Genomic DNA, 21,503 nt, shown 5'->3' on the forward strand with positions numbered 1-21,503 from the left:
TTTTTCTTATAGCCTTAGTGATTTTTAGGTATCACTGCATGTATTGGAATATAATTCTAATTGCATTTTTTCTGAAATAAATGACATCAAATATTGTTGGGCCTATTCAGCATTTTTATCAAGTCGACCAATTATCGTTTCATTTGATATTATTAAGAGGTTATGCCGTATATATCCAGGGAAAAACACTTTCAAGAAGGAATCGCAAGTGTTAAGATTTCTCAAAATAATTTTAACAAGTGATTAACATTTTACATCTTAATAAACAGTAATAGATGGTATTTTGCTAAATCAAAAGCAACATAGTGAAGTTCTTATAGGGCCAGGCGTCCAGAAGTATGGTACCCCGCCCCTATCCCCTCCCCATCTACCCTTAATATTCTAAAGCATATCTATGATTCCCCTTCTTTCAGACACGGAGCCACCTAGCCTCTCCTGCTTAGGTACACTAAACGTCACCAACGATCCAGGACTCAACTACGCAGTGGTTACCTGGGATGACATTGAGATCGAAGATAATTCCGGACAGTTCGTCAGCAACGGTCCCAGCTACCCGTCGGGGACAAAGTTTCCCATTGGACAGACCACAGTGCAAGTCTCTGCTTCCGACTTGAGTTCCAACATCGGGACCTGCTCCTTCGTCGTCGTTGTTCGTGGTAATGTTTATATTCCTCAGTTATGTAGCTATATATAGCATCTACGTGAGGAGATGGCAATATATTTTATTGTCGACTTAACAACATTACGTGATATATTTATATTAGTGCCAAGTTGATTTAAAAGTTGACATGGCGAGATATTCCCTTACCAGGTAGACTTGTAAAAGGTTACATGTCATCATAGGGAGTTACGTTATCTAGTGTAACTTGTCATATCAATTACATACACCGACTCCAGCTGGAAAACTGGACTTCTTTCTATCAGGAATTTGTCAAAATAAACGGCCAGTCTTTAGATTAATTACAGGTTTTTACTCTGTACTGTTAATATATATAACCGAGAACATGGTCATCATTGATCAGGCCAACACTATTGATAAGACCTACAAAGTCATCAGTATTTTTTTTCAAACACTTAGGCTTTCCTTTGCAACAACGAAGGAAGAAAAAATATGTTAATTAACAAAGTTGCAATTCTTTTAGCTCGAAGAGACCGTATCAGTAAGTGTCTTGTGTTATACTTTCACAAGTTTCCTCACAAATCAAATTGTTGCATCAGGATAAAAGAAAAGAATCTCACAAAAATAAGACAATTAATGTTTAGTGATCCCTTCACTCTCCAGATGTCGAACCTCCTACTCTCATCTGTGCTGAGGACTTCACCACCCCCACCGATCCCGGTGCCTTCTACGCTGACGTAATGATCACCCCACCCACTGTCCAAGACAACTCCAACCCTCTTATAAACCAGAGCGAGGCATACCCAGTCAGACTCGTTATAGGGTCCTCTGCCATCACTTTCAGTGCCAAGGATGGCGCGGGCAACCTGGCCGAGTGTACTGTGGTTATCACAGTCTTAGGTAATTCAGAGAACTCCGAGAGAACTCCCTGAACGTAACTATTTACGAATATTTAGGAATACCTTTGACATCGAAAAATGTATTGTGATTGTGATATTTCACTCTTTTCGCAGGTCTTTATGGTAATCATAATAGAATAGATTTGAGATTCTTTTAAAGTAATCGTTTTATTGCAAATCCACTATTAATATTTATAAAAGAGAAACATTGAGTAGGGGGTAAAGCAAGGAGAGTTAGAGAGGAGAGAAGGGGAGGGAGGAGACAGAAGAAAAGAAAATAGTGGCTGAAAATTAAGCTGATGACACCGAAATACATGCATATGTATGTTTAATGTCTTATAGTAATTGCAATGGTGCCCACCTCAGTAGAAATTAATTTTCAAGTCTGAATTAGCTTCATATTATACAGCGCATTAAAATGACGACTAACGATTCTTTCTTCAACCAGACGTGGAACCTCCAGAGCTGGTGTGCCCAGATGACATCGTTGTCAGTGCTCAACCCAACCAAGATACGACAGCGGTGCTGTGGGTGGAACCCACCGCGACAGATAACTCTCAGAACCCCGTCTCCACACCAATCGGCGACTTCCCCTCCGGGTCGGTCTTCTCGATCGGCACGACACCTGTGACGTTCACGGCCTCTGATGTCTACGGGAATATCGGGAGCTGCATCCTACAGGTGACCGTCCTTGGTAAGTCTTCTAAATTCACTCTTTTTGTCTGCGGAGTCAAATTTGACTAGGAATGGAGCCACCTCGGACTCAAAGTGACTCAGATTCCCAATGTATTGGACATCAGCTGAAAATCTCAATTCTGAGTCAAAAAGCAAATCGGAAACGAGTCATTTTGACTCGGAACAGAGTTGACTCCCGTCTAACGTGTGCCATATCTTATTCAAATTGAAATCATAAGAAAAAAAAGCGTAGAATTATTGTATTTTGCAGATTCATATTGTCTAGTTACGTTCCATATGGGGGATATTGCATTTAAAGTAGATTATCATCCAAATAATAGGTCCTAGTTATTCTCAGAGCTGTTTGAATCAGAGATAGTGTACAACAATACTTAAAGAGCTTTTACTATCTACCTCTTCTGAGCAGTGAAGCTTTTATTACGTTCAGTAGGCAATTAAAGTGACTCGACATATAGTCAGTGAATTACTGATAGAACAAGACAGCCGAAAGACCAATGAGAGACCGTGAATATCTGAAACAGACTGGGTCCTTACAATAGCCTTTCAGTGAAATTTCAATGCTCTCGTATTGATCTTTGACGCTTCCAGACTGGGCTTTAGTGGTTATCGGGGTCTCTAATGGCTCGCTATTTTTGGAAAGACTCAAAATGGTCTTTTAGCGGTCTTTTGGCAAAACGGCATTTCAGTGGTCTTTTAGCAGCCTCTCAATGAACTGTCAAAAATCTTCTTTCTATGATCCTTCGACAGTCTTTCAGATGTTCTGTGGAAATCACTGAAAGGCTTCTGAGAGATTCTTGAAAGATCACTGAAGAACAGTGAATTTCATCTAAAGATTGCCGAAAAATCTTTTGTTGCATACAAGATCTCCTAAAAACAATTGAAACTCTATTGGAAGACTATAAAGAACACTGTAGAACGAGTCTAACTCAGCAAGACGAAAAGTATCGGTCAGTCTTTTTTCTAGAAGTGCTTGGAAAGTCTTTCAGAGTTCTTTCATCAGTCTATCAGTTTTTCGGAGTTACTGCAGTTCCTTTCAAAGATCTCTGGTAGTGTGCCAGATTATCTTCCAAAAGTCTTATTGATCTCTCGGTAAACGTTCAGCCGTTTGCAAGATCCTAAGGTAATCTTGCTGAAAATGCTGGGGTTTTTTTTGTCTTTGAGCAGTCTTTCGGGGGTTTTCAGAGGCATTCCACAGAGATTCAGTGATTTTGAGGACTTCTGAAAGACATTTAAAGTGTCTCCATCTTGTATAATATGGGCCTGATTTATAGCCTACACAAGGCCGTAAATTTTCCGTTGCAAGCTTAATCTACATCTACCTAAGACGTTCTATAGACACCTAAATAATGGACAAGATTTACATTTCATAATTTTCTAGGTACCCTTTATTGGAGTAATTATTTTTGCAAACATTTTGTAATTTTATTGAGTATTAAGGCTCGAATGAAGTGTATACCATCTTTCCCAATGCAGATTTTGACGAGTGTGAGACTGTGTTTAATCAGTGCAATGGGAATGCCGAATGTACCAATACTCCAGGGGGCTACACGTGCCAGTGTAATGCTGGTTATAGCGGTGACGGGTTCACCTGCCTAGGTATGTAAAAAGGAGTTATCGCCCCGCCACGCACGACGGATTCAAGAACATAGAAAATGTATTGAAAATGTTTGTCAAATGACAATGAGCCGTTGGAGGTCTTTGTCAAAAATTATTGTGGAACCGGAACAGCAGTTTCGTCCTTAGTTTCAGAGCTGACGAAAAATTGTAAATATGCCGTTTGTCTAGAGTCCAGGACGAAACTGCTGTTTTGATTCACCGATTTTTGACAAAGACTTCGTGGTTGTTCATTGTCGTGCAGGGTATTAGACAATACAATTTCTATGTTCTTGAATTTTTCGTGAGTCGTGGAGCTAAAACTTGCTAATGACTTAATATCTTATCTCCCACTTTCCTGGTATATAAGCAGATATCGTGAATACCCATATGCTCTGCTATCAATTTGATCTTAATGCCGTTTGGACTATAGGCTAATTCTCATTCAATCTAAACCCAAGATAACAACAACAACAACATAGTGCCTAATTGGTTCCATGACATTTGCTCCAGCGACAAATGCTCCGCTCTAAATTCCACACACTACTGTAATCTAATGACCAACTTCAACCCTGGGTTTAACACTATACCCTACCCTAAACTGCTAAACCCAACCTTAAACTTAACTTAAAATCCTATTGCAACACTAACCCTACATTTTAGACGAAATGAAGCCCGGAGTAATTGTCAAAGGAGCAAATTTCTTGTCACCTCCTAATTGGCCTAGTTTTATTACAAAATAACACGTAAATTTTGATAAAGAAAACATGAAATCAGCAACTTTATCTCTGAAATATTATCTAACGATAAAAGAGAGTAATAAATCTTACTTTACTCCCTTTACTATGTTTACTTAGTACTATTAAGTGAGAGATATCATATATTCCTTTCGTTTCCTTCTCTCCGTCATTCTCTTTTATGCATGGGTGACTTGATTAGCATTTTTATATCATGTTTAATTTCTGGCAACATGGGAGGCTGCTGTAAACATTGTGATGCGCTTTTCGCCCAAAATTTATTTCTATTATCTACAAAATGACGATCACGAATTCTACTAAATCTTGATTATTCCCTTTGTAGAAATCGATGAATGTACAACGAACGATCACAACTGCGACTCCAATGCTGACTGCGTCAACACAGACGGTAGTTTTGAATGTCAGTGCATGGACGGCTACTTGGGTGATGGATTTACATGCCAAGGTGAGATGATTAATGATAATATCAATGATATAACTATATACTTTCAATTCTATTACTACTGCTACTACTGCTGCTGCTACTACTACTACTGCTACTGCTGTTGCTGCTGCTGCTGCTGCTACTACTACTACTACGACTATACTACTACTACTACTACTAATACTACTACTATTACTACTACTTCTACTACTACTGCTACTACTGTTTCAGCTGCTGCTGCTGCTGGTACTACTATTACTACTACTACTACTACTACTACTACTACTCCTACTACTACTATTACTACTACTACTACTATTACTACTACTACGACTTCTACTACTAATACTACTACTACTGCTACTACTACTGCTACTACTACTACTGCTACTACTACTTCTACTACTACTGCTACTACTACTTCTACTACTACTAATAATAATAATAAAAATAATAATAGTTATTATAATAATGATAATTGTAGGCATTTAGTATGGTCATGTGTATATAAATAATATTTTCCTATTTGCACCATTAGGGCTACTGTTTATGATGCTATTGCGTTTTATTTATAGAATTACCAGGATTTTATATATCACATCTATTAATATTTTTTAAAACTTCGTGAATGGGATGAGATCAATGTATCAATCACGTAAATACAGAATTCACATTAAAATAGCGTTATTTACTTTAGGAAAAGAATAAGAAGACACCCTCTCGCGTCAATCAGAAAGTAATGCACAAAAATTTAGTTATATTTTGATTTTCTTATTATAGATATCAATGAATGTGACTTGGACCTATCAGATTGTCATCCACTAGCTGAATGTAATAATACAATAGGGTCGTATACATGTACCTGTGTGTCAGGGTATACAGGAAATGGGATACAGTGCACAAGTAAGTTTGATATTGATTGATTGATTGAATGATTGATTGATTGATTGATTGATTGATTGATTGATTGATTGATTGATTGATTGATTGATTGATTGATTGATTGATTCATTCATTCATTCATTCATTCATTCATTCATTCATTCATTCATTCATTCATTCATTCATTCATTTATTCATTCATTCATTCATTCATTCTTTCATTGATATATTGATTAATTGACTAATCGATTGATATCTTGATTGATTGCTTGCTTGATTGATTGATTGAATGATTGATTGGTTGGTTGTTGGATGATTGACTTATTGATTGATTGATTGCTTGATTGATTGATCGGTTGATTGGTTGATTGGTTGATTGATCGATTGATTGATTGATTGATTGATTGATTGATTGATTGATGGCGAACGGTTTTCAACCATCTTCCAAGAGGATACATTGGAAGTTGAATAAAGTAATTGGTTGAATAATTAGCTTCTTGATGATTTATTATCACGTATATGCTGAATATTTGAATTGCATCTAATTAGATCTCATTCTTAAGAATAATGTATACGAAACAACAGAATCATACAAGTTAATAAATGATTAATTATACGTTCATAAGTTGACTGACTGATTGATCAATAGTTCAAATATTGATGGATTGATTTGTTTGATAATAATATACCTATTCTTCATGTGCATGTCAGAACATACGGTCATAATCACATTTTCTTCCCATTTATCCCTATTTTAACTTTCCCTTAGATATTGACGAATGTACCACAGGCGACCACGGGTGCGACATCAATGCGGACTGCGTCGACTCTGATGGGGCGTTTGAATGTCAGTGTCGAGATGGTTATACGGGAAATGGAGTGACTTGTACAGGTATATAATACAGTATATCGGTTGGCATTTGATTGGCTATGTATGTGTTGTGTACAGTGCTGTCAACAGAACAAAATATGTGTAAGAAATCATTTAGCCAAGGCGTTTCCTGTCTGTAATTTTCTTCAGCAGAATGAGTTTTTAGAGGGATAATTGTAAGATATTTTGAATGAAAGTCCGTGAATATTATAATTCAATCCAGTAAACTTGAAATATTAATTAGTTATAAATCTTTTACTGGAATTTTGTGAATTGTAAAGCTGAAACTCACAATTCTCTGGAGTCGTGACATTTCACCAACCACCACTACTACAACTACTACTACTACTACTACTACTACTACTACTACTACTACTACTACTACTACTACTACTACTACTGCTGCTGCTACTGCTACTACTACTACTACTACTACTACTAATAATAATAATAATAATAATAATGATAATGATAATGATGATGATGATGACGATGACGATGAAAATAATAACAAGAAGAAGAATGAATATTAGTAATAATATGTATGGTCATGTATTTAGAAATTATCTAATACGAGGTGCATCATTAGGCCTGCTGGTCATGATGTTATTGTTATTATAAATAACTTAAATCTATTACGTAAAAACAGAAAACATTGAAATTATGTTATTTATTCTGGGAAAAGAATACGAACACGCCCTCTCTCGTCAAACAGAAAGTAGTGCACAAAAATTTAGTTATATTTTGATTTTCTTATTATAGATATCAATGAATGTGACTTGGACCTATCAGAATGCCATCCACTAGCTGAATGTAATAATACAATAGGATCGTATACATGTACTTGTGTGTCAGGGTATACTGGAAATGGGATACAGTGCACAAGTAAGTTTGATATTGATATATAAATTTAATGAGAAAAAAGTAGTAGAAGGAGCGGTTGATTGATAGATATATTGATTGATAGATTGATTTATTTATTTATTCATTCATTGATATATTGAAAAAAATATTGATTGACTGATTAATTGCCTGATGACGAACGGTTTTCAACCATCTTTCAAGAAGATACTGATTTATTGATTGGTGGATTGATATACGTTTGATAATAATATACCTTTTCCAGATGCGCATGTCACAATCATAATAGGGTCATAATCACTTTTATTTTCGCCCCGTTTATCCTCCTTTCACTTCCTCAAAGATATTGACGAATGTACCACGGGCGATCACTTGTGCGACATCAATGCGGATTGCGTCGACTCTGCTGGGGCGTTTGAATGTCAGTGTCGAGATGGTTATACGGGAAATGGAACAACGTGTACAGGTAAATTTTGTATTATGGTCTGAAGTCCCATATATATTGTAGGTAAGGAATTATTATGTGAATTTTTTTTACTACGATGACATGACAAGTTTTTAACCATTATCAGCAGAACAGGATTATAAACCTATCATTTTTTGTTTTGCCAACACATGTCCTGTCTGTCATTCTTATTTGTTTATCAGCAAATTAGTTTGAGTTTTAGAGGGATAATCAATAAAGATATGACAAACAATGAAAGCATTTTTTTAGTTAAAAATGTTTCCAAAGCTAATGAGGGGTGGATTATTGGACATAATAGGGACGAGGGTTGCATTTATTAAAAACATCGCATTATGCGGATGAATCAGGAAAAAAATCTATTCTTATCGGCAATGAAGGTAAAGGCGCCGTGGTCTAGTGGCTTTGATGCTCGTCTGTCAGTCACATGGTTGTAGGTTACAATTGAAGCCACGTATTGCGATTTGGCAGGAAATTGACCCATTATTATTATTATTAGTAGTAGTAGTCGCAGTAGTAGAAGTAGTAGTAGTAGTAGTAGTAGTAGTAGTAGTAGTAGTAGTAGTAGTAGTAGTAGAAGTAGTAGTAGTAGTAGTAGTAGTAGTAGTAGTAGTAGTAGTAGTAGTAGAAGTAGTAGTAGTAGTAGTAGTAGTAGTAGTAGTAGTAGTAGTAGTAGTAGTAGTAGTAGTAGTAGTAGTAGTAGTAGTAGTAGTAGTAGTAGAAGTAGTATTGTAGTAGAAGTAGTAGTAGTAGTAGAAGTAGTAGTAGTAGTAGTAGTAGTAGTAGTAGTAGTAGTTATAGTAGTAGAAGCAGTAGTAGTAAGCAGCGGTAGTAGTAGTATAGTATCATAATTTCTTATTACTGATAATTATTATGATGATTATTAATTATTACTATTATTTTTATTATCATTATTATAAATTATCATTTATTGTTATTATATTACCTTTATGATTAACATTATTATAATTTAATTTGTGGTTCTCTCTAGATATCAACGAATGTACTTCAGGTGATTCTAACTGTGATGAGAATGCAGAATGTACAAACGCCGATGGTTCGTTCGTATGTCAGTGTGTAACAGGATTCTCAGGCGATGGGACTACATGCGATGGTGTGTGTCTTAGGGTCATTTGAGAAATATGACTTTTGGTTTATGACATTATGAATATCATCAGCCAAGAATATTACATAATCATTATTGTTACATAGTAGCGGTAGTAGATAGGAGAATCCTTCATCTTCTAAAATGTTAAAGCTGCTTCAAGATGTTGAGGATAAATGCAGGAGCAGTGGAACTGGGGAAAGGGGAGTGTACAGTGACCCCCCCCCCCCCCCTCACACACAATTTTGCAATAACCATGTACTAAAGCGTGAAAATGTTAAAACGTTCTGGCTCTTGCAGAAAATGCATTTACAAGCACAAAGAAGATGTGAAAATAAAAGGAATATATAAATAAGTAGGCGCTTACTTCCCGGGGGGGGCACTCAGTATATAATGCATAGTGGGTATGTGCCGCGGAGGGGACCCCCATTTTTGCACTCAAATTTCCGTTCCAAGGCATAGCATTTTTGTCTTTTTTTAGAAAAAGAACAAAGAAAGCCGCTCCAAGGCATAGCGTTTCCTTCTTATCGAGAAAAAAGAAGAGAGAAATCCGTTCCAAAGCTTCGCATATTTTTCGTTACGCCGTTCCGGTCGCATTGATCTGCTACGAGGAGCTGCAATTTTGGTGAAAAGCGGCCGTAGAGCGCTTTTCGACCATCGCCTAAGCCCGAGCGCACCCGGCGGAGGCCGCGCTAGCTGCGTCATGCACGATTGCCCGTTCCATAGGGATGCATACGCACTCACAGAGATACGGAGATCCGTTCCGAGGACCCCCGTTTTCACAAACATTTGTAGTTCCGAAGCCCGTTCCGAGGGCCTCCTTTTTACAATAAGCCCGCTCCAAGGCCCCCGTTTTTGCCTCGCCCGCGGCACACCCCTACCACTTTTTTGGTCGAGTGCCCCCCCCCCCCCGGGGCTTACTTAAAGATTGTAGGTTGGGTGGATGTCTCAGAATCACTTACATTCTATTCCAGTTAACTTAAATTTTCACTTGTATTTATTTTTTTTTTCTTCAGATATTGACGAATGCAGTTTAGTTCAAGATATATGTGATGAGAATGCCGAGTGTACAAACACAGACGGCTCGTTTGTCTGTGAATGCCTAACAGGATTCACAGGCGATGTGACTACATGCGACGGTATGTAATCTTTTTTGGAATCATTACATATACAGTATATAAATATATATATATATATATATATATATATATATATATATATATATATATATATATATATATATATACAGTAGAGAGAGGGGCCTACTAATAGGCATGTGGTGTTTCATAAAGCTGTTCGAAAAATTACGCACAACTTTACGAACGACTGGTACATGTTCTTATACATAAATCAGCTTCATAGTGATATATCATATAGCGCAAGAAAGGGTCACCAGTCGTGCGTAAAGTCATTCGAAACTTACGAACTACTTTATAAAACGGGCCCCCAGTATATGTGGAGAGTGAAGAACTAATTGAGATGGTTTAGGTGTATACATACATGTATAAGATTTAACAATATTCATTGTTGCATGACGGTTTTTCTCGTCAATTTTCAGATAATAATGAGTGCAATTCAGACGAGCATAATTGCGATGATAATGCAGAGTGTTTTAACATCGATGGTTCATTCATCTGCGAATGCTTACCAGGGTTCTCAGGAAATGGGATACAATGTGAAGGTAGGTCAATCATAAAAGAATATAATCAAAATTATCCCAAGAAACGTTGCTATGGAAACTGTAGGATGAAAGAGGTTTTGTCGGATAGAACGTCAAACAGGTCCTTTTATGGAAAGACTCACCAAAACTCTTCCCCATAAAAATGCTGTCGCAAAGTCCATAGAGGGTTTTTCCGTATACTTCGAATTGTTTGCAACACGAAAGGAATCAACCATGATTATTAGGTTATTTCACCTGTTTTCATTTACACAACTGTAGTACATGTTAACGATTTAATTACTCCACTTTTTTCTTTTTCAAAATAAAAAAAATCCTGAATTTGAACATTTGAACAAATCTCTTGTACATCGGCAACTTTTCGATCTAAACTTCAGCTTTGCAAAAATTACCTCAATACTCTAAATATATGCACCTCTGATATGATCATGATAAGTGTCTTTTTCTTTTCTTTTATCCTTTTTTTGTTCTAATCTTTTTGCATTTCAGATGTTGATGAATGTTCATCAGCGGAGGATGATTGTGATGAGAATGCAGAATGTATAAACACAGATGGGTCATTCATATGCGAATGTCTTCCAGGATATTCTGGCAATGGAACTACTTGTGGAGGTATGTCACTCTCTCCTCAATAAAAATAAAATCTTCCTTTATTCAAGTAAAAACAAAATTAAAAGTGCTCTAATGGAGTGATCGCTGGATATTTTCTAGAATTTACAAGTAATATACCGCTTTGAAATGTATTTAGTAAACCGTTTAGTATTTATTCTTTAAATTTCTCGATTTTATTTGTTCAATCATAATAGTATAGGTACACTGGTCTATGTTTGATAATATTTACTATCAGCTCTTTTGACCAGGATAGACTTCTAGGAACTGAAACATGAAATAACCTTGTTGGGCGATTCCATGCTGTTTTGAACGGACATTTTGACTTCATTAAAAAAAAAATTGAATGAAAATAGAAGAATAATTTCTTGATTGATGGTGATCCTCAAGTAGTACCAGCAGGGAAACAATGACCACGACTGTTTAACTTGACTCGATTACGTATCCTCTACATTTGAATTAAAAGCAATATATAGTACTGGTCGTACGGGACACAAAATATAAGAGAAAAAATAAAGAGAAAATACCATCAAAAGCATAGAATCAGCCAGATCAAAAGCTTCATTCTCTGTACAACTGATTGTCCCGCTGAACTTATCCCCAGAATGTTTATTCCAGTCTTGGAATCTCTCTATTAGTCCTGCAATTAGATTTAGCAAAAACAAAATAGCTTAAACAGGATAGATATTACGTTTAGTCTACAGTAACCAATAGTAAGTTGTCATGATCATAGAATATAACTTCTTGTGCTAGAAATTTTCATGAGTTGATTTTATCGACATGTGAAAATGACTGTGAAAACTTAGATTATGTTTATTATATATACATGTTTATATCCTTTTTCCTCGTTTTTTAATAACAATTTTCATTGTAGTTTTCGACATCTGCGAAACCCTCACTCCATGCCCCAGCGTTGCCGAGTGCATCAACGAGATCGACAGCTATACATGTCAATGTCGTTCTGGTTACGAGACCGTCACATTGTCGACCGGCGTTGACGGCTCGGTCGTGTGTGCTGATGTCGATGAATGCAGCGCGTCGATCACGCCATGCGATGTCAATGCTGTCTGTATAAACACGGTTGGGAGCTACGAGTGCGTATGTGGTGACGGGTACGCCGGAGATGGCATTTCATGCGAAGGTGAGGATTAGAGTTGAAAATGGATTAGCAGTAATAGCAATAATTCTGTCTACTTTCAATTTGGTCTAATTGCCATTTGGTCAACACTACACTTGTTCCAATTTTCACTTAGTCTAATTCTCATTTATTCTGATGCCAATTTGGTATAAGTTATAATTTGTCTATTTGTATTTTTGGGGGTCTCACCTACATAGAAGAACGAGACTATTGGCGCCGGTTTTCCGACGGCGTCAACATTGAAATCTTAACCAAGATAAAGTTTGTGAAATGTAGTAAAGTATATGTACCTAGTTCATGAAACTTGGATATAAAGATAATGGTGTATCACTAAACGTCCTGCCAAAGATTCAGGTCACATGACTAAGGTCAAAGGTTCTTTAGGGTCAACGAACAAAGTATTTAATTATCATGTGATTTTTTTTTGTGTGTGTGAATAATTATTCAATTAGCATTGCTGCTATATTGAATCGTGTAGTGCAGGTGAGACTGCCAGAGGCGTTCCACTTGTTAACCTTTTCAAATGAAAATTCATCTCCCCATTATAGACTACGTGGTGTTAGGTCAAGTGAATCAACTGCAAATCATAAAGGATCTATTATATTAATGCTATTTCTTTAAAAAAGCAGACATGTCGCAAGAAATGTTAAAGACTGGTCACACTAAAAAAGGGCGGATCAAGAATTTCATAAGTACAGGGCACATTCTCCAGAATTGCCTTTACAACAAGCAATTGGCAAAAAATAGGAATTGAAAATTTCCCATTGAATCAAGGGATAACGTTGTCTTTTAAAGATATATGAGCAATAATGACAATTAAAGATTCATAAATTGTTTTCAACTCTGAACAGGGTCTACAGAGAAACAATTCTCATTAAAAAGAGATGACACTCGGCCAATTTCCTGCAATTTCCTGGGTACTTGTACCCAATTCCCAATTTTCTGGGTACTTGTACCCAGTACCCTCCCCCTCCCATTCCCTGCGGCGATCTTAAAGGTGTTTGTGACCGTAGCATAAGATATAACCTGCTATGTGCTATGTCATGTCTACACTAGCCGCCAAAGGTGATCATATTGGTTTCATTAAATTTATTTCAAAGCGTTCTTTAGAACAACTCGGCTTGGGTTTTCTTTCTATGGTTGTTTATAACTGGGGGCTTCGAGTATACTTAACAAAACATAATGTACGCACTGACATATCAACACACTTGGCTCATTGCATAATTCATTTAAACTGCTTATTTTCTTATTTGAAGCCCACCAGTTATCGCCGCCGTAAAATTACAGTGCCCTTTTTCATCTATAATGTTGAACATATTAAACTGATTATACCTTTAATACTAATTTTCCTCATTTTGCAATCAGATGAAAGTATTACACGGGGTATGTTAACATGAAGCATGAACGATATTTATTATGCAAACATATATATTATGTTTATTATGGTATGGTATAGATAGATTACGTACACTTAATGCTTTGATTAATGCAGCTGTAGTTGTGTATTCCAAACTAATGTGTTTGTGAAGTGTCTGCCATTCAATGTGTGTTTTATAAGTGTTTTTGTTATGGCTCCTTCCGTTATCTGTGTATTAATGCAATATTTCTTTTATTCTCTTTAATAAAACTTGAATTTGGAATCATTATTGTTCATCATACACTTATGTGATTATTATGTTCGTTGAAATGACGTCATTACTCCCGGATGCAAACACGTTAACCATTTTTCACCACTTCAAAATTCATACGAATGCAGTAGTTCTTTGATAAAGGTTGTTCTTGACAAATTTGCTTGTCTCGATAATCAAATTAGCTTGTTTTAATTGTCACCTGCCATCCCGAAACCAACAATAAATCATCCAAAAATTATTTTTTGAAATTATTAATGAGCTTATGAGACTTTTAATGAGCTGAAATTTGATCAGCAATAAACCACACGAGTACTTGCTCAAATGTAGAAGAAATTTAGCGAGAGCTTAAAAATGAGGAGATAACGAGGTTTGTAGTTCGTAGTTCAATCGATGTGCAAGCAGTTCGGGAAAATTGTGTTAAGAACCTGTGTTTCTATTTTTATTAAAATTTACAGCTTCAAATTTTGTCAGTATGAAGAAGAAAAATAATGAATCTTTTTACAGTGTTATTTTTAACTTTTAAAAGCGAAGCTATTTTGGGAGCATTTGCAGAAAAACCCCTCCCTTGCGTCTTATTGTTGGTTTTGAGGTGGCTAATTACATTTTTAAAACTTGATTTGCAAATAGGATATTCACAAATTGAATATCTTAGTAAATATGAATAAAACATCACTGTCGGCATTCTCAGTTAGCTTTAGGTTAACTTAAACCAACTCTTCATGGAGTGCTAGTTGTTCACTCTTTCACCAATTAAAAATATTTCTATCATGCGGCTGCAGCAAACAGTTTAAAAAAAATATGTTATGAAATGGGAATACTATGATATCATGGGTATACAAAGAATTCTAACAAAATTGTGGGGGTACATTATCTTTGCCATGAATACGGAAGAAGTAATATGAGACCTAGCATTCCATAGAAGTTTGGACTAAATTAATATTTCTTGTTCTTGTTCTTGTTTAGTCTGAGGTTAAACCTAGGTATGATTATTAAGATATATCATGATCACCCCATTCATTAATCTGGGATAGCTGAAACAATGTCATTTGATAAAATATGATATCATTCTAAAGATTTTTTTTCTTCTTTCTTTCTTCGAAAGCTGTTGACCCTTGTCTCTCGTCGCCATGCCAGAACGGAGGGGTTTGTACTTCAGGAGACAATTCATATCAGTGTGAATGCCCATCAGACTTTACTGGAATCAATTGCAATACGAAGGTGGTTCAAAATGGTTAGTACTTACAACATTACATTAAGAATGTCTACTACAGATATAAGGTGAACTCGAACTGTGTTTTGTCTTTTTTTATGTAAACTCTTTCCTTATCATGTGCCGAAGTTTATTCGCCAACGCATCGATTTAAAAGTTTAAAAGTTCTTGTCCTAATCATTTTCTAATTTTTACTGTTCCCCTCTCGTTTTTAACCCCATCTTTCCCTCTGTTTCCTTCGTTTTCTTCTTCCCTTCTTTCTCCTCCCCTTCTCTAAATCTCTCGCCTTTTCTGTATCTATATAATCTTTCTATTTTTCTTTCTCATTGGCTCTCCTTTCTTTCTTTTCTGTATTTTTCAATATTGCATCTTTATAATATCTATCAATTGTGAGGCGACGTTTAATCTAGTTGCCTAGTCAACGGCGCTTCATGGCTTTAGCTCCTGCTCCTTAAATGCGCTTGGTGCATTCAATAAATTAATAGCTCTGCGTGGTACCAATGAACTTCACCTGGGTTGAGTGCAAGTAAAACTTAGATCAATCTCTTGCCGAATGACGCCATGTCTTAGATTCGAACCCATGACCCTCTGTTTCAAAGGCGAGAGTTAGAACCACCAGACCACATCGCTCAGTATCTACCAAAATCTACCAATCTTCATTTCATGACAATGATCCAATTCAAGTTTGAATTCATCTTATTTTTTCTGTTTTCCTTTATTCAAGAACCCATAGAGGTGATAGAGCACCCATCATCCCAGGAGATTGAATACGGCGACAGCATTAGCCTATCGTGTGCCTTCCAGAACGCTGAGAGCTTCACGTGGAAAAAGTCCGAGCAACTCCTCTTAGACAGTACTGACCGGTCGCCACTTGTCATCTCCCCTGCCCTTCCCCGGGACCAAGGTTACTACTCCTGCATAGGTTACGGAGAAGATGGGGAAGAGTTGGAGACTGATGCAGCCTTGGTAACAATGACAGGTATAGTGAATCTAGAAATAATTAGGTCATGAATGAAGAAAATATTTTTGTTTTACTTTAAATAACTATCTAAAGATTTCTTCGATACTGGATATATATAGAATTGGGTAACGCGACATTTGCTCCTCCTGTAAGTTCTCTGAAGATGTACAATACAAGAATTGAAGTTTGGGCTTAATTTTAGCTTAGTGTTAGGATTTTCCGGAGGAGCAATTGTCGCATGAGAAAATGTTATGAAATCATAAAATTGTCTAGTAATGTATGTACTCAAAGAATTAAATTTAATTAATTAAATTTTGAAAACCGAAACAAGCTTTCTCTTCCATTATTTACACAGGATTAGTATCACAGGTTCTAGTAAAATATATTTTCCATGATTTATCAGGTGTTTCATCTTTCGTTGTAGTATCCAGGTTATATAGACCAGCTCTATCAAGCCTGCTTATGTTCAATCACATATTACGTTCTAATTTAATTTCAAGAGACCATCGATATCATTGGCAAACGTGAACGTTTTGAACGATTTTGAACGATCCTTAACCAAATATTTTAGATTTAATTTTTAATCAACATCACTATCCTTTAAATCACCATTTCAATGATTTGATTTGTGTTATGCAGGTGTAACAAATTACATAGTTACCGCATCATTTGACCTCACATATGAAGACAGCTTAGCAGATCCTAACTCTGATCTTTTCGTCCAAACGGCAGCAACAATTCAGAATTTTGTGAGTATGAATTTTAAAACCATTTTTTATGTTAAAATCCACCAATGTAGTTGAATCTGGAACTTTCCAATCAAGTGACAATTCATTGCAAATATTGACGGATGTAAATAACAGAAAATGAAAGCAGAATAAACCATTCATTTTGAAAAAGAAATTGATTTACAATTGGCAATATAAATTGCATCATAAGAATATAGGCCACTATAGGAATGAATAAATATGGGGTAAAACGTATACATCGTACATTAGAGAGAGAAAATCTAAAGTAATAAATAAATCTATAATGTGTGTTAATAGATGATACTTTTTTTCTATCTAGGTGAATATAGGTCTTCAGAACACTGCCGGATTTTCTTCACCACCAGAGGCAAAGGTTAATGCATTAACTTCCGGTAGTGTCATCGCCGAGATAGTCATCTTTGTGACAAACGGAACAGCCGATGAGGTCGGGCAGCTGTCACTGGTGGAGACAGCATTGCTATCACAAGCCGAGAGTTCAGATGGGTTTATGGATCCAAGCTCAGTGTCCGTAATGAGTACAGGTTGGTGATGTCACAGTTGGTACTACTTAAAATCCACCAAAACAAGACCTTACCGTGTGAAAATGGTTGATGCACAGAAAAGAATAATAAGAAATGTTAATTTATTGTATGAAAATAAATGACATTGATGCGGCACTAAGGGAACAATTTGTTAAAGACCAACAGAACCATCAACAAATAAGAGATTCATGAAATAATTTCATGAATAGAAAACAACCAATAGGGTGCCAAAATGATTTTAAATATAACTAATAGAGTGACGAAATGATTTCATGAAAAGACAGCTAACAGGGTGGCGAAATTATTTCATGAAATGACAACCAATAGGTTGACGAAATGACTTTATGAAAAGACAACCAATAGGGTGACGAAATGATTTCATGAAATGACAACCAATAGGTTGGCGAAATGACTTTATGAAAAGACAACCAATAGGGTGACGAAATGATTTCATGAAATGACAACCAATAGGTTGACGAAATGACTTTATGAAAAGACAACCAATAGGGTGACGAAATGATTTCATGAAAAGACAGCCAATAGGGTGGCGAAATTACCTCATGAAATGACAACCAATAAGGTGACGAAATTATTTCATGAAAATACTGCCAATATGGTGGCGAAATGATTTCATGAAATGACAACTGATCGGGTGACGAAATGATTTCAAATACAACAAATAGGGTGAAGAAATAATTGCAACGACAACCAATAGGGTGACGATATGATATCAAAGACAACCAAAATGGTGACGAAATGATTTCATGAAAAGCGAATAATTGGGTGACAAAATAATTTCAAAGATAGCCAATAGGGTGACTCAATTATTTCTAAGACAACCTATAGGGTGACAAATGATTTCAAAGACGACCAACAGGGTGAAAAAATGATTTCAAAGACAACTAATTGTGTGACGAAATTATTTCAAAGATAAACAATATCACGACAAAATTATTTTAAAGACAAACAATAGGGTGACGATATGAATTTAAAGACAACCAATAGGGTGACTAAATGATTTCAAAGACAACCAATAGGGTGACGAAATGATCTTATGAAAAGTGCACAATTGGGTGACAATATTATTTCATGAAAAGACAACTCATAGGGTGGCGAAATGATTTCTTGAAATGACAACCAATAGGGCGACGAAACGGTTATATGAAAAGACAACCAATAGGTTGACGAAATGATTTTAAAGTCAATCAATTAAGTAACAAAATAATTTCATGAAAAGACAACAACAAACATGATGACAAAATGATTTCAGATATAACTAATAGGGTGACGAAATAATTTCATGAAAAGACAGCTAATAGGTTGACGAAATGATTTTATGAAAAGACAACCAATAGGGTGACAAAATGATTTCAAAGACAACTAATTGTGTGACAAAATTATTTCAAAGATAAACAATAGAATGACAAAATGATTTCAAAGATAACCAATAGCATGACGAAATTATTTCAAAGATCACCAATAGGTTGACAGAATGATTTCAAAGGCAACCAATAAGGTGACGAAATTATATAATGAAAAGCGAATAATTGGGTGACAAAATTATTTCATGAAAAGGCAACCTATAGGGTGACGAAATTATTTCATGAAAAGACAACCAATAGGTTGACAAAATGATTTCAAAGACAACTAATAGCGTGACAAAATTATTTTAAAGACAATCAATATCATGACAAAATTATCTTAAAGACAAACAATAGGGTGACGAAATCATTTTAAAGACAACCAATAGGGTGACGATATGATTACATGAAAAGCGCATAATTGGGTGACCAAATTATTTCATGAAAAGACAACCAATAGGATGACGAAGTAATTTCATAAAAGGACAACCAATAGGGTGACGAAATGATTTCATGAAAGTACAACCAATAGGGTAACGAAACGATTTAATGAAAAGACAACCGATAGGGTGCCAAAATGATTTTAAATATAACTAATAGGGTGACGAAATGATTTCATGAAAAGACAGCTAACAGGGTGGCGAAATAATTTCATGAAATAACAACCTATATGGTGACGAAATTATTTCATCAAAAGACAACCAATAGAATGACGAAGTAATTTCATAAAAGGACAACCAATAGGGTGACGAAATGATTTCATGAAAGTACAACCAATAAGGTAACGAAACGATTTTATGAAAAGACAACCAATAGGGTGCCAAAATGATTTTAAATATAACAAATAGGGTAAGGAAATGATTTCAAAGACAACAAATATGATGATAAAATGATTTCAAAGACAACAAATATGATGATAAAATGATTTCAAAGACAACAAATATGATGATAAAATGATTTCAAAGACAACAAATATGATAAAATGATTTCAAAGACAACAAATATGATGATAAATGATTTCAAAGACGACCAATAGGGTAACGAGATGATTTCATGAAAAACAGCCAATATGGTGGCGAAATGATTTCATGAAATCACAACTAATAGGGTGACGAAATGATTCCAAAGACGACCAATAGGGTGACGAAATGATTTCAATAAAAGCGAATAATTGGGTGAAGAAATTATTTCATGAAAAGACAACCTAGAGGGTGACGAAATGATTTCATGGAAAGACAACCAATAGGATGACGAAGTAATTTCATAAAAGGACAACCAATAAGGTGGCAAACAATTTCAAAAACAATCAATAGGGTGACCAAATGGATTTACACAAGACAAATAGGGTGACAAAAGAGATTTCAAAGACAAGCAATAGGGTGACGAAGTTATTTCAAAGACTATCAATGGGGTGACGAAATTATTAAAAAAACAACCAATAAGGTGACAGAATGATTTCAAAGGCAGCCAATAGGGTGACTAAATGATTTCAAAAAACAACCAATAGGGTGACCAAATGGGTTTAAAGACGACCAATAGGGTGACGAAATGATTTAAAATACAACCAATGGGGTGACAGAATTATTTCAAAGGCAGTCAATGGAGTAACGAAATTATTTCATGAAAAGCGCACAATTGGGTGACGAAATTATTTCATGAAAAGACAACCAATAGGGTGGCAAAATAATTTCAAAGATAGCCAATAGGGTGACGAAATTATTTCAAAGACAACCAGTAGGGTGAAGAAATGATTTCAAAGACAAACAATAGGGTGACGAAATAATTTTAAAGACAACCAATAGGGTGACGAAATGATTTCAAAGACAACCAATAGGGTGACGAAATGATTTCAAAGACAAAAAATAGGGTGACGAAATGATTTCAAAGACAACCAATAGAATGACGAAATGATTTTACGATCAGTCAACAAATAGAGTGACAAATTTTTTTCATTGATATTCAACCAATAATGCATAAACTGTTTAATATGATTTCATAAATAGTTAACAGCCAATACGGTGCCAAATGATTTCATGAAAAGACAATAACCAACAGATTCACGAAATGATTTTATGAACAGTCACAACTTATAGAGTGACAAAATTATTTCAATAATATTCAACAAATAATGAATAAACTGTTTGATATTAGTGGTTTGATTAATGGTCTGCAACCATTAGAATGCGATTATGAATTTTTTATCGAAATAGATATACATATACATCCTTATTGTCCCGAGATGGTGAATGAAAATTGTTCTTTTATTTATGTTTCTAGTAACGTGTCCTTTTCTCACCTGGATGTCTCCATATGGTGCTGTCAACTTTATAACGGGTCCCGTCGACTCCGAAGCTCTCTCCACTGGATTGTGTCCTTCATATAAATTAAATCGTATGTACAAGACTCTCATTCCTCATTTCCTTTCTTTTTATACAAACTCAGTAAATCTCTCG

The 21,503-nt window shown here is 35.6% G+C and overlaps 1 protein-coding gene across 1 annotated transcript in view; it reads left to right on the forward strand.

Moving 5' to 3' along the window:
- Nucleotides 1-21,503, forward strand: part of LOC129257488 (uncharacterized) — a 51,424-nt gene that overhangs the window by 18,588 nt on the left and 11,333 nt on the right. Inside the window, exons 4-22 of the mRNA XM_064095945.1 lie at nucleotides 414-656; nucleotides 1,283-1,519; nucleotides 1,967-2,212; nucleotides 3,688-3,810; nucleotides 4,888-5,010; nucleotides 5,770-5,892; nucleotides 6,641-6,763; nucleotides 7,505-7,627; nucleotides 7,947-8,069; nucleotides 9,058-9,180; nucleotides 10,188-10,310; nucleotides 10,730-10,852; nucleotides 11,339-11,461; nucleotides 12,333-12,599; nucleotides 15,330-15,458; nucleotides 16,162-16,416; nucleotides 17,038-17,147; nucleotides 17,467-17,689; nucleotides 21,328-21,441. Of these exons, the coding sequence (XP_063952015.1) occupies nucleotides 414-656; nucleotides 1,283-1,519; nucleotides 1,967-2,212; nucleotides 3,688-3,810; nucleotides 4,888-5,010; nucleotides 5,770-5,892; nucleotides 6,641-6,763; nucleotides 7,505-7,627; nucleotides 7,947-8,069; nucleotides 9,058-9,180; nucleotides 10,188-10,310; nucleotides 10,730-10,852; nucleotides 11,339-11,461; nucleotides 12,333-12,599; nucleotides 15,330-15,458; nucleotides 16,162-16,416; nucleotides 17,038-17,147; nucleotides 17,467-17,689; nucleotides 21,328-21,441 (3,054 nt within the window). The remainder of the gene's footprint in view (nucleotides 1-413; nucleotides 657-1,282; nucleotides 1,520-1,966; nucleotides 2,213-3,687; nucleotides 3,811-4,887; nucleotides 5,011-5,769; nucleotides 5,893-6,640; nucleotides 6,764-7,504; nucleotides 7,628-7,946; nucleotides 8,070-9,057; nucleotides 9,181-10,187; nucleotides 10,311-10,729; nucleotides 10,853-11,338; nucleotides 11,462-12,332; nucleotides 12,600-15,329; nucleotides 15,459-16,161; nucleotides 16,417-17,037; nucleotides 17,148-17,466; nucleotides 17,690-21,327; nucleotides 21,442-21,503) is intronic.

This window comes from Lytechinus pictus, chromosome 3 (assembly GCF_037042905.1).
Source record: "Lytechinus pictus isolate F3 Inbred chromosome 3, Lp3.0, whole genome shotgun sequence".
Classification (NCBI taxonomy): Eukaryota; Metazoa; Echinodermata; class Echinoidea; order Temnopleuroida; family Toxopneustidae; genus Lytechinus; species Lytechinus pictus.